The sequence below is a fragment of the Battus philenor genome, unplaced genomic scaffold, assembly GCF_028537555.1.
Source record: "Battus philenor isolate CCGP_79_NKW_IND1 unplaced genomic scaffold, ilBatPhil1.0.hap1 SCAF_10, whole genome shotgun sequence".
NCBI classification, from domain to species: Eukaryota; Metazoa; Arthropoda; class Insecta; order Lepidoptera; family Papilionidae; genus Battus; species Battus philenor.
In genome coordinates, this window is record NW_027181662.1 from 5224851 (window position 1) to 5239373 (window position 14523).

At 30.2% G+C, this 14523-nt stretch overlaps 2 protein-coding genes across 3 annotated transcripts; one reads left to right on the forward strand and one right to left on the reverse strand.

Moving 5' to 3' along the window:
• Window positions 1–4701: 4701 nt before the first annotated feature.
• Polr1H (RNA polymerase I subunit RpI12) lies at window positions 4702–7051 on the reverse strand. Its single transcript, XM_068769099.1, has 3 exons — window positions 6711–7051; window positions 6165–6375; window positions 4702–4875 (listed from the first exon to the last, which is right to left on the reverse strand). Exons 1-3 carry the CDS (start codon window positions 6835–6837, stop codon window positions 4851–4853), a joined length of 363 nt encoding a protein of 120 aa, XP_068625200.1. The 5' UTR covers window positions 6838–7051; the 3' UTR covers window positions 4702–4850.
• Window positions 7052–8005: 954 nt separating this feature from the next.
• On the forward strand, window positions 8006–14159 carry LOC137924588 (chromobox protein homolog 3-like). 2 transcript variants are annotated; one of them, XM_068768004.1, is made up of 7 exons: window positions 8006–8072; window positions 8410–8653; window positions 9091–9268; window positions 10508–10605; window positions 10738–10879; window positions 11184–11271; window positions 12571–14159. In XM_068768004.1, exons 2-7 carry the CDS (start codon window positions 8430–8432, stop codon window positions 12648–12650), a joined length of 810 nt encoding a protein of 269 aa, XP_068624105.1. In that variant the 5' UTR covers window positions 8006–8072; window positions 8410–8429; the 3' UTR covers window positions 12651–14159. The 2 variants fall into 2 exon arrangements, with proteins under 2 accessions (XP_068624105.1, XP_068624095.1); XM_068767994.1 differs by lacking the exon at window positions 8006–8072 and having other exon boundaries at window positions 8203–8653; window positions 12571–14158.
• The last annotated feature ends 364 nt before the right edge of the window (window positions 14160–14523 follow it).

A 14523-nucleotide genomic window follows, 5' to 3' on the forward strand; every position in this document is an offset into this window, starting at 1 on the left:
AAACCTACTTTTGTAATGTATTTAATTACAACTTACATCAAAATAATATTCCAGTACTGAACAACTTTAGGAACATATTATTAGTATAGTAGTAGTTTTTAGTTTCGTTGGATAGATATGTAGTATACAGGTTGAAGATAAAAATTAATGATTTTAGAAATAATAAATAACGATATAATAATATAGTTAAAAATCATTTTCTTAATTTGGTTTACTGTATTAAAATTTATTATTGCTTACTGTCTGTTTCAACCTGCTGTCTGTTGTGCTGTCTGTGTCAACTGCCAGAAGTACCTGGTCTATCGCATTACAACAAAAAAAATAATGTAACATATTTTAAAGTCATCACTTTATAGAGAGTGATTGGAAAGAAGTGAAAAAGCGTTAAAGCTTTTTACTGACAAGTAAATTATACATTCATGCCTTAACAGCTTTTACAGCTATACTCAATCATCCTGTGTATATACAACAAACCCATTGCAATTTGCATTCTAATATACTAAAATGAAGGCACAAAGAAGGTACGACAAGCAAGTACGTTGTCACACGGTATTTTGTAATACAATACTCCTCGCCCTTAAACCGGAAAAATAAAGCTTACGCATTTGGTTATAGATACAGTCGCCAATAAATTATACCTATTATACTATTTACCTGTAACATGATTTCTTTAAGACTTTATTTCAATATAAGCATTTTTTCACTTACTTAATAAGTAGAAATCATCGTTTATTATAATATATTCTGTTTCATTAATCGATTGAAACACGGATGTCTTTCAGGTAGTAACGAAAATTACACCTTCTGGTTCTAATAATAACGTACAATGTTATTTGCAATTACTACTACCGAGTAATAAGTAATCGCATGAAAATTGGCATGTATACGGATCATTGTCACATTATTTATACATCATCGCTTTTATAGCTTAATTTTTTTGTGGTTTTATATTCTCGTGTATCTCTTCATGGGTGTATATGTTCGAATTCAATACGGAAAATATGTTTGTGTGGTCTTAATTTCTATAGTATCTGATGCGTTTTAAATTTTGTTTTTTTTTTTTGGTTATCCTTTTAAAATACAACATCAAGGTTAATGCATCGAGAAAAATATGAAACCTTTTTTCTTTCTTTAAATTGATTTACTGACAAATATAATACTATCGGAAAATTTTCACAAATAACTTTACCAATATAAAATTAAAGTATATATAGTATTGTTTTTGGGATTGTGTTGTATAATGTAAATATTTCGTAACACTGCATATACTGTTATTTACACCGTTAATCATCGATGCTGTGTAAGAGCAATTTGCCGGAACCGTCGTCGGTAATCAGGCCACTGGAACTGTACCGCACCTCTATTCCTTTTTCATCTGCCGTTAGAGTTAGCGCACATTATAGGCTTTCAGTTAACTGATCGTTGACTTAAGGTGTGACCTATGAACCTATACTTCGGTTTTCATTAAAAAAATAACAATAAAATTTTGGGTGCTAACTTTTCTTTTATTTGTCACACCAAAGCAATAATTAATTGATGTTTGACCTTGCATCACTTACAACAAATTACATGAGATAGCTTTTATCATAATCAAGTTTTATTAGACAACGATCGACGAAAATAATATTATAAGCTTGAAACCTCTAGACAGCACATATTCTGAAATGAACGCCTATCACATAATAAATTATTTTAAATGAAATGTGAAGTAACAATTTTATAATGCTTTGTCATCATTTCACATCTTATACATTAATACACAAAATTAAAACGCTCCAAATATATTCTTTCTCATTACGTTAAAAAAGAATAAGGATATAAACTTTCTTTTTTCCTATACGAGAAAAAACGATGCCTTTGATTATCATAAAAAATATTTTTTCTTAATATTATAATAAAAATAATGCTATAACAAAATTAAATGTGCTTTTTATTTTATCTCATAATGTTAAAAATATATGGAAGTCCATGTGTTAAAAGCTGACTTTCATACAATTTTCTTTTATTTAAACTTTCACAACTTACAACTATTATCAGATAACCTAATCTTCGGGCATATGTTAACAAAAGACCGTAGCCCGCAAGTCACGATAGTAATTTTCAAACACAAACATCCTCGTTGTTGTACACAAAACGTAAAAAGCTTACAGAACATTTTCATAGCGACTTTCGGCTTGCGCCCGTTGATGTCTTTTATTGACACAACTCTCAATACATTTTTAAATTATCACGTATGTTGGTCAGTTTCATTATTTTTTAGGAATTTGATTTAGTACATATTGCATTAATGATGCTCGAAAAATATTCCAAAAAGAAAATATGATCTCGATTAAAACAAGTTGTATGTAATTTATAAGTTATATATATATATAACTGTTGTATATTAATAGTACCAACGACTCTATAAACTGGCTTCAATCATCACACCTGAAACCAAAACATAACCCAAATAATAATGATACCAATTCAAACCCTATTTCACTTACCGTGAGTCCAAAATTGAGAAGAAATTTCGGCTACCCTCACTACTTCACAGAACACATAGATACAATAAAAGTTTGAAACGATTTGGGGTTGCGCCACGCACGTGTTGATAGGGAGGCTATTTAGGCACGACGTGTGGTCACAACGATGGTCGCGAGAGACTGGCGCGCCGCCGCGTCTGCCCATCACCTGCCGCCCGGCCCCCGCGCCTAGTGCAGCCACTTATACTTATCGACATCGATAAAATAACATTTTTGGAAACTTTGCATAAATTACAAGTCGACTTTCAAACTTACTGACGCTTAATGTAACATTATCTGAATTAGCTATTTCCATCCACATACATACCAAAGGATATCGAGAGGTACAAGAGTTCCGCTAGAGTTACTATACTGGATGTGGTTTATTAGAAAAGGCTGTTATTGGGAAGTCTATACCACCAAGTGTTACAAGAATATACTTGTATTATTATCATGTCAGCCGATAGACGCTCACTACAATGTGCTACTAACGTCCTTGTAGACAAATAATAAAAATTAATAATTAAGAAAGTTAATAAAACGACAGAGGGACATATACAGCAACTCTTTGTAGATCTTAAATAGGTATATTTCTAAGTCAATATTGATTATAGAACGACATAGATTAAAGAAAAAAGAGTTTATATCGAGTATTTTAAGATTGTATATTTTGGGATTATTTTCTAAACATAAAATCATTTAAGGATATAATAAACGATAATCAGATGTACAGTACCCAGCATTTGAATTGGCACGTGACATCGTTTATAAACACAATTGGTTTTAAACTCCAAATACTTTACAAACTGAATCATATTCACAACATTGTTACGTTAAGATCTATGATCGACTTAATTATAAAAATCCAATCGTGCAACTCTCGGTGCCAAAATATTTTACATCTCTTTTTTACACACAGAGATGTCTTGATATCATATTTCGAGCTTTCTACGATACACACACATACACGAAAAAACGTTCACAATCTGGCAGTAGCGCGTGCCGAATCTAAAACGGCATGTTTTCACCTGCCACTTGTGAATGAACCGATCTGTTGCCGGCACCTTCAGATACGTATACGGTGGACAATACAACCGACAATTTTAAAGCTTAACATTGCTCTTGCAATTGTTACCATAACACCTATGACGCAGAGTCGAGATTTATTTATCACGTTAAAGGTAACTGATAACAACTAGTGTTGCAAAACAAGCTGCATTGTCGATAACAAAGTAGGCCGGATATGCGTTAAAATACCATCTTTACTATTTACGAGAGGCTAGTAAATAAACGTCTGTATGTCTACATTATTATTGTATTTAAATGAAAACAAAGCACCCAGCACAAAACTATTCTGTAGAAAAAAAAACAACAGTCGAATTGGACTGTTTTTTTACACCTTCGTTAAAAAATCAGTTAAACATGTTGATTGGATAGAGATGGAAAAGCTTTTATGGGGTGAATGTGCAACTAATTTGCTAGGAAAAAGTTTTGAAACTTTTACACCTGCTGCTAATCGTCCTGCAAAAGTGATCACTTTGAAGTGTATAACATTAACTAATTTCATCTATTACAATACGACAGGCAAAACTTTTAGTAGTAAAAACCCTGCAGGGACAGATAATAAACAACGAGTATTTTTTTCTTTTCTCTATACCAATATATATTACCAATTTTGAAAATGCTTTTTCTTACTTTATTATCATAACGTAATATATTCATAACATTTTATTTTTTTGATAGAACATGGCATAAATTATTTGACATGAGCTATACACGAACCCCTTTAAAGCTTTTCAATCTATAAGTCATCACCATGAATATAAAGTTAAGAGTAGAGAAAAAATATAAACTATGAGAAAAATATTATAAATTCCTTTTCTTTGCCCATACTTACCACAGAGTAAATTTAAAACACCTGTCTCCAGCTGTCGAACATTTAATGACAGCTAAACACTAAAAAAACGTGTTAGGACGAAACTAAAACATCGTGTACCTAACACATTGCCACAAAAATATAATTACTTTATTCCAATTGTGTCTTGCTGTAATCTCTGCCATTGGGCGCCAGAGGTTTGAAGGCGATTAAATAAAACAAATGTTTTGCAGTATATGAATATTTATTTTCGTAAGAAATCGATGTTTATTCAATTTTTAAATTAGTGACGTGATTAAGAATTCACTCAACTTCTCATTCTTTTTTCTCATTTTTAATGGACTCATTGATCAATCTATCTTTTAATACTAAATCTAGCGGGATAGCTTATATAACTAGATATATTTTAAATAAAACAGTCAAACTTTTATCATAAATTTAATTATATTAAAAAATAAATCGACTAAATATCACGAGTTCTCTGTTTCCTTGTACCTGCAAAAAAACACACTGTTAAACTATTTGCTATCTTTTATTTAATATAAAATTTAAATAACACGAGATATTATCACATAGATAATAAACTTTCACATTAAAATATTTTATTTTTAAATTAAATATCATGTCTGCATTAAAACGTTAGTGCCGCCATTAAAATTCCATCTTTGATCAACTTTCTTTAATTTCAAACAATAAAGTTTTTAATGATTTGCATAAAACACTATCTTAAATCAATATTTGTGTAAACTTTCTTCCATTCCAGTTTAGGAGACATGACAACTAAAAAAGTCATATTTGGATAGCAGAACTTAAGAATAAGATCAGTTCACCACATAGCATTGAACTTTTCAAAAAATCATAGTTTATTTATTTAATAATTTTACTATCAATATAGGATCATTCTGTCACTACTTGTGTATGTTATGATAAGAAAACAGAAGGGCCCAATTTAATAGAAACCAAATGGTTCCAAATGCATCCTGATCTAAGAAAGGCCTTAATAAACTTTTGACAAGTTTTTTGGTGCAGTTTTTTCACAATATTTTTAATAAAGTAGTAAAGTGATTAATTCTCAAGCTTTATTATTACATGAAAAATCCTTTGCATTACATAAGAATTTTTTCCAAATTTTTTTTTGATAAATTTCTCGAATTCATAGACATTATTAAGGGTGTAATTTGATTTAAAAATTGTTGTTGAAAAAATAGATATAATTTATAACTTACATAATAAAAATAAATTATAATAAAATAAAAAAGGTTTTTATGATAAAAAAATCTTCCCGTTATGGGCAGTTACAGTTGTGATGCTACCTTTATGATAGCATCTGGCATCTGGCAGTATGAACTACCCATTACCATTAGAATCTTTCCACTATAAATTCAACATCTGTGACCTTCCTCCGATTTCTGAGCCGCTAATATGTCTTTATTTGCTTGGCTCTCATGAATGGACCATTTGGTGTTCTGATTTGTCAATACTAAACAGGATTGAAGCACATCTCTGTTAATAATATCAGATTATGTTTTGAAACATGTTTGTAGTATACCCATTTTATTTACATAAATAGCATACTAATGCTCGTTAACCTAGGGATTTTCACCTATAATTGGTCTATATAAAAGTTTAACAATGAAAAACACACATTTTAATAATGTCTCAAAAAACTTAATTGTGTTTTAATTGACATGTAATGAAACAGGAGCTCCTAAGAGAAACCTCAGCTTGGCTTGGCAAAGTTACAATTTTATTTAATAATTAAAATAAAAAAGACATTAACTTACTTGCAAGCTATACATGTGTAGAACACAGTCTGACCCTCATCAGCTGATCTCAATTGCAATGTTGCATAAGACATCCTATCATTGCCACATTTTGGACATTTCCTCTCCACCACTGGACCTTCTGGGTCATCTCTATTCAACATGTTCTCATGTGTCACAACTGATATTGCATTAAAATGGATTGTATATTGGAACTTAAGATTGCTGAAATCTATAATACAAGAACAGGACATAATCAAAAATATTTTCTATAATTTAATAGAAACAATGCAACAGGATTAAGGACATTACTACTCTACAAATTCACAAAACGCTCCCAAAAGTACATTCGAAAACAAGGTTATGCTTCAACTCTAGGTAAATATGCAACTAAATATTTGATATTATTTATTATAAAAGTTCCGTAAGCATTCTGGTGTAATTAATTTAACATGCTTAGTTAATAAAAAATTTAATATCATTCAATGTCAATACAAAAGATAATAATGTTTAAATTATAAGATATTTTAAGTATGTATACGAGTATATGTTGAAAATAAAACTTACTCTCAGCATCGTATATTGTTTTACATGCGTAACATTTTACGCATCCAAATTCTTGCAGAAGAGGTAATATAGAACCACACTTAGCACAAAATGCAGTGCTACTCGAGAATGGACTTGTTTCTGTCATATTAAATAATTTTTGCCTTCCCCTTGCACTATATCTTTTACACAGGCTTTTCAATGAACAAAATATTGAAAAATTTAATTGCTTTTAAAAAGATTGAACTACTTAATTAAAAATGTGATATACTATTTATAATGAAAGTATTAAGTTTTCAATAAAAAGACTAAATCAATTTTAATTTTAACCTACACAAATTAAAAAAGTCTGGTCCTATTGACAGCTGATATAAAACGTCATTTTGACATCTGGGACGAAAAGAACTTTGAACCATCAAAACTTTTGACTTTCAATAATTTATTGTAACAATAAAATAGTATTTTCTTAAAAAATAAAAAATACCATACCTCTATAATAATAATTTAATGATAATAAAAGAATAAAAAAATAAATGTCAATGGCTATTACAGAAAACTTAACCATAGTAAGTTTTAAAATTCTTTACGTCTATTTGTTTCTTGAGTTTTACTCCTATCTTATAGTTAACATAATTTTTATATCTGAAACTCAGTAAAAATGTATATCTAGTACATAAAATAAAATTTCTGAAAAAGAAAACAATGAATCGCCATAACCATTTTAATTTTTTTTTAACTTTTAGCATAATAGCAACTAAACATGTTTTAAATTTGTAAAATGAGTAATAAATAAGTTATGCTTTATGAAAAATCATTTTTAGACGTTCGAATTATTAATCATTTATTAATATTGATGATCCAACTGAACACGCGTATGATCTTTCTTTAAATATAGGTATTTGATTAGTGGGCGGAGGTGAGTAACCACCCGAAAATGTTAACGAGCCAAGAGGGATCTAAGAAGAGAGTATCGGATATATACACGACCCTAATACAACAATAGCGATCACATTGCTGGTGGTGTCCGAATTCAAATCGACGTACGAATTTGAATTTGAACGCGCAAGAATGATTTTATATAAAAGTATTGTAGTAGTAGGAACCAGCAATATGTACCGTGAAGATGTGTAGCGCATCCAGTAGCAGCTACAATACGAATAATTAACAATTCCATTAATGTTAATCATCATTCTGTCCAAAAAACTAATTTAGAATGTCATTTTATACTCTATTCGGTGTATTTTATTTCGTAACCGCAAGTTAAACATGTCTTGACAGAGTTGGACCGAAGACTTAGTCCTTTGTCTACCTTATTTCGTATGAAACTATTATGACTAATGAGACTATAGATAAAAAAATATTAGGCTGAATGTCAACAACAAGGTACAACAACTTTTCGATTTATCGTTAAAGCGGGTTTAATATCTTATATTTAATAATTAATTAATAATACCCAGTTAATTTATTTATGGTCTGTAAAATACTTTACTATTTATTACAATATCAATGTAATAAAACCCAATTAGTTTGAGTTGAATCCTTTGCAGCGGCTTTCTCACCTAATTGTTTTTGTTGAATCGGCGAATGCTAAAAAAGCTTAAACAGAATGAAATCTTGGCGCTTGTGTTGATGATATCTTACTGAGGGCGTCGGTCTGTCAAATGAAAAATATTGTAAGCTAATATTCGTAATTTTCCAATGTTTTGATTATTGATCACAGGCATTTAAAACATCGCATCAATGGAGTTGCAACGACCAGATTTTTCTGATTGTGTAGCTCCTATGTCATCAAGTCAACCAATGGAAACCGACATTGAGCCGGCACAAACCACTACAGTACCAACATCAACACCTGGTGGACCACAGTCTGGAAGACATGAAGAATTCTCAGTTGAAAAGGTCTTGGACAGAAGAATAAAAAATGGAAAAGTGGAATACTTATTAAAATGGAAAGGATATTCTAAGTAGGTGCAAAGTGAAAATAATATAATCATTTAAAAATTTCAATCTGATTCATTTACGAAAATGAAGTACTACAATGCCTTAAAAACCATTTTTTGATTATATCTGTGTGTTGTAAATGAAACTTATAGTAAAGATATAACTTTTATAAATTGCATTTATCCAATTTAAGAAGGGTATGTCTAATTGACAAGAGTTTGACTGCATCCTAATTTAGAAAAATAAATAATAGAATGGCTTGTGATGAAGTTATAAATGGAACTTTTATGCTTAATTAAATAACCTGCCTTCCCAAACTTGGTGAGGCTGTAAACTGCAACTGGAAAACAGTGTTTATCTCAGACAAAAGGAAATATATTTCTTTTCACTATTTATTGTTGGATTCAAATAATTTTTGTTATGGCTGTCAATGCTTATAAATAAATTAAATATTTCACAGTGAAGACAATACATGGGAACCAGAGGACAATCTGGATTGCCCTGAATTAATATCAGCTTATGAAGAAGCAAGATTGAAGAGAGAGAGGGAAGCAGCACCTGTGGTTACAGAGACTGTTGAAGAAACTCCTTCAACACGCAAGAGATCACGCAGAGGAGACAAAAAGAAAAAAATTGAGGTATAAATTCTGTAGCATGTTTCCAACTTTGTACAACATCCTTTAAGTTATAAAAAAACTCTTGTTCTTTTTGAATATTATTCACTTAATAATAATAAACCATTTGTTTAGAAGAAATGCAGTATTTAACTACATTTTGATGACTATTTGCTAGAATAACTATTAATCTTCTCCTGTGTGTGCCACATTCTGGCAAATATCTCCTCCAATTGTTGCTACATTTGTCTGTCTCCTGTTGTACTGGTCTAGGTTTCTCCAGCTACCTTCTCTATGTTGCCAGCCCATCGCTTGAAAGCTGTGCCATGTTAACTCTTAAAGTCCTTCAGGTACCAATGCATAGAGGTCTGGCTCAACTTCTCTCTGCCACAAGTGATATGACCAGCCGTTTTCCATTTAATATTCATGTACACTATAATAATAACATAAACAGGAAATGGTAGTGACATCTTTTAGACTGGACTTATTTTTATTTTCAAGAACATCGAACATGTAGTACTTATAGAACTTATTGTTTACTGTTTCCCGTTGGGGTAAGAAACTATGACCTAGTGAATAAAGTAACTAGGAATAAATTTATATGAATTTGTATAGATATACAATAGCTAATTCTCTTTATAAACTGTTGAAAGATTTGTGACTGCAAAGACTGAATATCAGGTACTAAACATTTTCTCAAAACCTTATATGGAAATTAAACTTGTTGGCACACTTGGAATTTTGGTTCACACATGTAATTGTTTTACAGAAATAGAAGTTTGTTGACAAATAATGTTTTTCATATCAATAATTTTAATGAATAAATTCAAATAATTTTTGTTTATTTTATAAACTTTAGTAAAATCATTTCATTTAAATAACAAAATATTTTTTTATTAAACACATAGTTATAAAATAAAAATACAGATAAAATCTTTGTTTTAACTCCTAAATAGTTAGTATAATTGTAGAAAAATGTTAGCTAGAGTAAAGGCCTCCTTCATCTTCGTTAATGTTGCCTTGTTCTTGTGTTTTCTGGTTGCATTCATTACAATAATCACCCATCTTATTGTTGATGTATTTGTCACTTCCATATGGCCAGTCTATTCCATTTTGAGACTTCAGATTGCAACAATTTATACCAATCAATAATAAGTAAATAGGTCAATATTTCCTTATGCATATGTTATGTATATATATTATTACTTGCATATCATTCATGCATTACATATGTTATTACTTAAATATCTATTTTATTTATAGGAAATAAAGAAACCTAGAGGGTTATCCCGTGGTTTGCCACCAGAAAAAATTCTAGCTGGACAATTGTTTCATGGTATGCTTTACTTCTTAGTTAAATGGTGAGTATTAATAATTGTTAATGTACTTTTAACTATAATTATTATTTACAACTACTCAAGTGATTGCATACTTGTAATATTTTATTATTTCTGAATATAAGCTTTATTTTTTAATATACTTTCTAATTACAGGCAAGGTTGTCTAGAGGTGGATGTGGTGTCAGGACATAGTTTGGGTAAAGCTTTCCCCGACTTTGTAATAGAATATTACTCCCAATGTGTTCCATTTAGTGTAAGGCATCCTGTCGGAAAAGTAGCAAGAGCAGCGCCAGAGGTAATATTAAAAGTTATCTATAGAACTCTAATTTTTAAACAGAGTGAGGAAACTTTTAAAAAAAAGTTAATTATTGTTTATTGCCTATAAATTTAAAGTATTTGGAAATAAAATAATTTTGACTTAAATAAAACCCTAAAGAATTGGCAAGGAAATTGTTTATTTTTCATATTCTAGCAACTTTGCAATATTTTGCCTTGCCACAAAAAATTGCTGATTATGAAAATAAATAACCATATGAATAGTAATGGATAATGTTATCGCTATGTACATAAGATACAGTTTTTAATGTGAATTGTTACAGCTTTCAATCCCGAGTACTTCTAATGAAACTCCAATGGACACACAAGAGAGCACAAATCAAAGTGAAGATTCTGTAAAAACCCCTGCCGGTAAATATGTATTTGTTATTTTGGTACACCATGGTAACTATTGACTCATCAATATATTATAATTTTTTTCATTTCATGAGTAAATTTCAAAATTTACTGCCACCTTCAAATATTTATAACTACGTATTTGTCCTATAAGTTGTGTCTGGTCATCATTTTCGGAGCCATAAGACGTAAATCTTATCGGAAAGTCATACTCTATGTAAAAAATAAATTGTAATCATTTATTATCTATCAAAGTATGGCGTGATTGTACTAATTTAGCTATTACCAATCACTACTAGAAACAAAACACATATTTTATTAAAAATCTAAAAAAATAAATATGTAATTATTTTTGGAGTATTTTTTAAATGGTAAAGAAAATTTACTTAACGCTTATTAATGGTCTACTTTATAAGTTATATATGTGACAAGTTTGGTTTTTAACATATTATACTTTTATCTAAATCAGCTATATTTTGAAGGTAGTAAAATTTCTCAGAAATAAAGTCTGAGAACCTCTGATCTAAATAGGCATAGACTAACTTTTACATAGATCTCCTGAAGGCTTTATACTGATGACAGGTAACTATATATAACTGTGGTTTTTTTTTCATTTTAAAGACCATTAAAACGCTCTTAAAAATAATTGTGTTAAAATATTTTTGAAGATTACATTACTAGTTTATAGAAACTTCTTTACTATAGGGTGGGCCATGAATTAGTTAACGTTCGAAAAATTATTTTAAAAACCCATCAGGTATGTTTAATTTTTTTTATTTACAGGAATGATAATTCATAGGAGCTTACTTTTTAAAAATTGTGTATCTAAATTCTACCATTTCAATTTATTCATTCTTCTAGGCGAGTGTGAAAATTTTCAAATGCTAGTCGGCAAAAAGACCACGAGTTCGCCAATATCTCTGTTGATTTTTACCTTCAGTTGACGTAGCGTATTAAATTTATGGATGTAGGACTCTTTAAATACTCCCCTGAAAAGATGTCTGCCGGGGATAGATTTGGGCTCCTGGGTGGGCGTGAGAAACGCCTCTTTTGGAGATCAGCTTTTCCGGTAACGTTTCTTTGACACCGACCCGACCGGACCCGTTGGATGTAAGACTAGTGGCTCCATTTTGCTGAAACCATGTGTTACGATTGTAACCAACAAATACCAGTAGCATAAGTTCCAAGAACTAGTTCGTTAATACATTCTTGGCCCACAATAGAACTATTGTTCAATAATATCTTGATAGGTTGTAACTTCTTAGTATTTGAAAAATATTTAGCATACTGTATGAATTAATCCTTCCATTTCAGATACACTGTCTACAACAGATACTCCTACAGAGCCCTCAACGGAATTGGACACGCCATCTATCGAGGTCCCTGTTAACTGACATTCCGTTTATATTAATTATAACAGCAACGATTAATATTATTTAATAGTAATAATATGAATTAAGTGTAATGTTTCTTAACGATTTTTTTTATTTTGTATAGTATTATTTCAAGGGTAGCTTTGAATTTCTCCCTGCAATATTTACATAGCATTGTCGCGTTACAATTCTCTCTCGTATTCTCTGTGTTTCTGCTACCATACAACAATACAGAAAATGCTGAGGATCTTGACAATGTAATATAATTTTAATTTCAGAACTTATTTTGACAGTAGAAACAGTTTAAAATGCAAATAGCTTAGACAATAAGCTCATTCTTAGCTCCTGCCAAATTTGTTTTGTTAATTGTTTCTTCTTTATTGCGGATTGTTACCAATTATAACAGTCTCACCTACCATTTTTCTTCATGTATGGTGATAAACGCTTGTGTAACTGTATAAGCTCAGCAAGTAGGTGATGTCCCACTGTCCTTTTTACTTTTTACATTTGCGACAAATTTAAGCTACACCAGATTCACATGTTGGTATTAACGCCTTCACCCAGTGGCATAATGTTGAAGATTAGAAGAAGTTAGCTTGAACTTCTTTCATCTTATTAAACTTTGCTTGTAACGTATTCGATTTAACCGAATTGAGACTAAGTTGAGATCCTGGGTTGCTCCGATTGATGCTTTTTGGAATGACTGAATGCAGACTCCTAAAAGTGACTTAAAGGTGTTGGAAGCCGTGAAAAATTTTCGACGTAGCTTTTACTACGTGGAAGAATGGGTAATTAATTTTTACTGTGCACAAATAATAAGTTAAAATAAATTGAGAATGCATTGTTCACTGTATAATACATGTCAAAGTGGTCTAATTTCCGAAACGTTGTTTTTATTTTACATCGGGCAGAGTACAACAGTACAGAAAGTCAAATGAGAGTTTCATGAAATAATAGTAATATTCTGAATGTAATTTCAAAAAATATTGTTTTATTAATCATTTCCTATACTAAATACCCTTTATAAGTAATACCAATGTTGTATAGATAAGGCGGAATTGTGCATGTACCAGAGAATTTTGTAAGATTTGGTAAATGAAATTGCAAATTTTTACACATTTAAAATAAATTGATGAAAAACTTTGTAATTTTTATTTAACTGTAACAAGAGTATATAATATTTTTTAATAAATATTATGGAGGCTTGTATGAAATACTAATAGATAATATATATTATATTAAGCGCCTATTTGCGCTCAAGCAGGAAAATGTCGAACTTGCCCTATTGTGTGAGGTGCTTTCCGACATAATCAAACATTACGAATTTTGGCAATGCATTCAGATGTTCAATAAACTCCGACTAAAGGCAATAAGCAATTACGATTTATTGATCTCTTTGACTCCATCGGCAAATATGACCTGATCAAACAACCACGACACACTTACTTTCAGCACTTTCAAACGAGAAAAAACTTTCAGCTCCAACACCTCATTACCAATATAAATATTATTACCTTTAATAATATATTGATATCTCGTATGTATTAAGGAACAGTTCAATAATTATCATCTATTTGAAAATAAAACAAATATTTCCATTGATTTAAATTTAATTTCCTTACACATAAAACCCTGTAACATTTATTTACATAAAATATTATTCTAAAACAAATAAAAACAGCACAATCACAATAAACGAGTATTAAGTACTTTGGCACATCGAAGCGAAGTATTTATTTCGGAAATAAAAATCCGATTTTATGTTTTGTTCGTGACGTATAAACTCCGACAAATTAAATGCTTATGTACACAGAACTTTCTAGAACCATGCTTGTATTTTGTCAACTTTTCTAAATATTACGACTGTAATTATATTGGTAACAATATATTGACT

Coding starts and splice junctions, on each gene's coding strand:
- Polr1H (XM_068769099.1), bottom strand. CDS start 6,837: ATGACAGAAACAAGTCCATTCTCGAGTAGCACTGCATTTTGTGCTAAG. Junction 6,376..6,710: donor AACAATATACGATGCTGAGA/GTAAGTTTTATT, acceptor CTTGTATTATAG/ATTTCAGCAATCTTAAGTTC. Junction 4,876..6,164: donor TACACATGTATAGCTTGCAA/GTAAGTTAATGT, acceptor GTTTTTTTGCAG/GTACAAGGAAACAGAGAACT.
- LOC137924588 (XM_068768004.1), top strand. CDS start 8,430: ATGGAGTTGCAACGACCAGATTTTTCTGATTGTGTAGCTCCTATGTCA. Junction 8,654..9,090: donor AAATGGAAAGGATATTCTAA/GTAGGTGCAAAG, acceptor AATATTTCACAG/TGAAGACAATACATGGGAAC. Junction 10,880..11,183: donor TAGCAAGAGCAGCGCCAGAG/GTAATATTAAAA, acceptor GAATTGTTACAG/CTTTCAATCCCGAGTACTTC.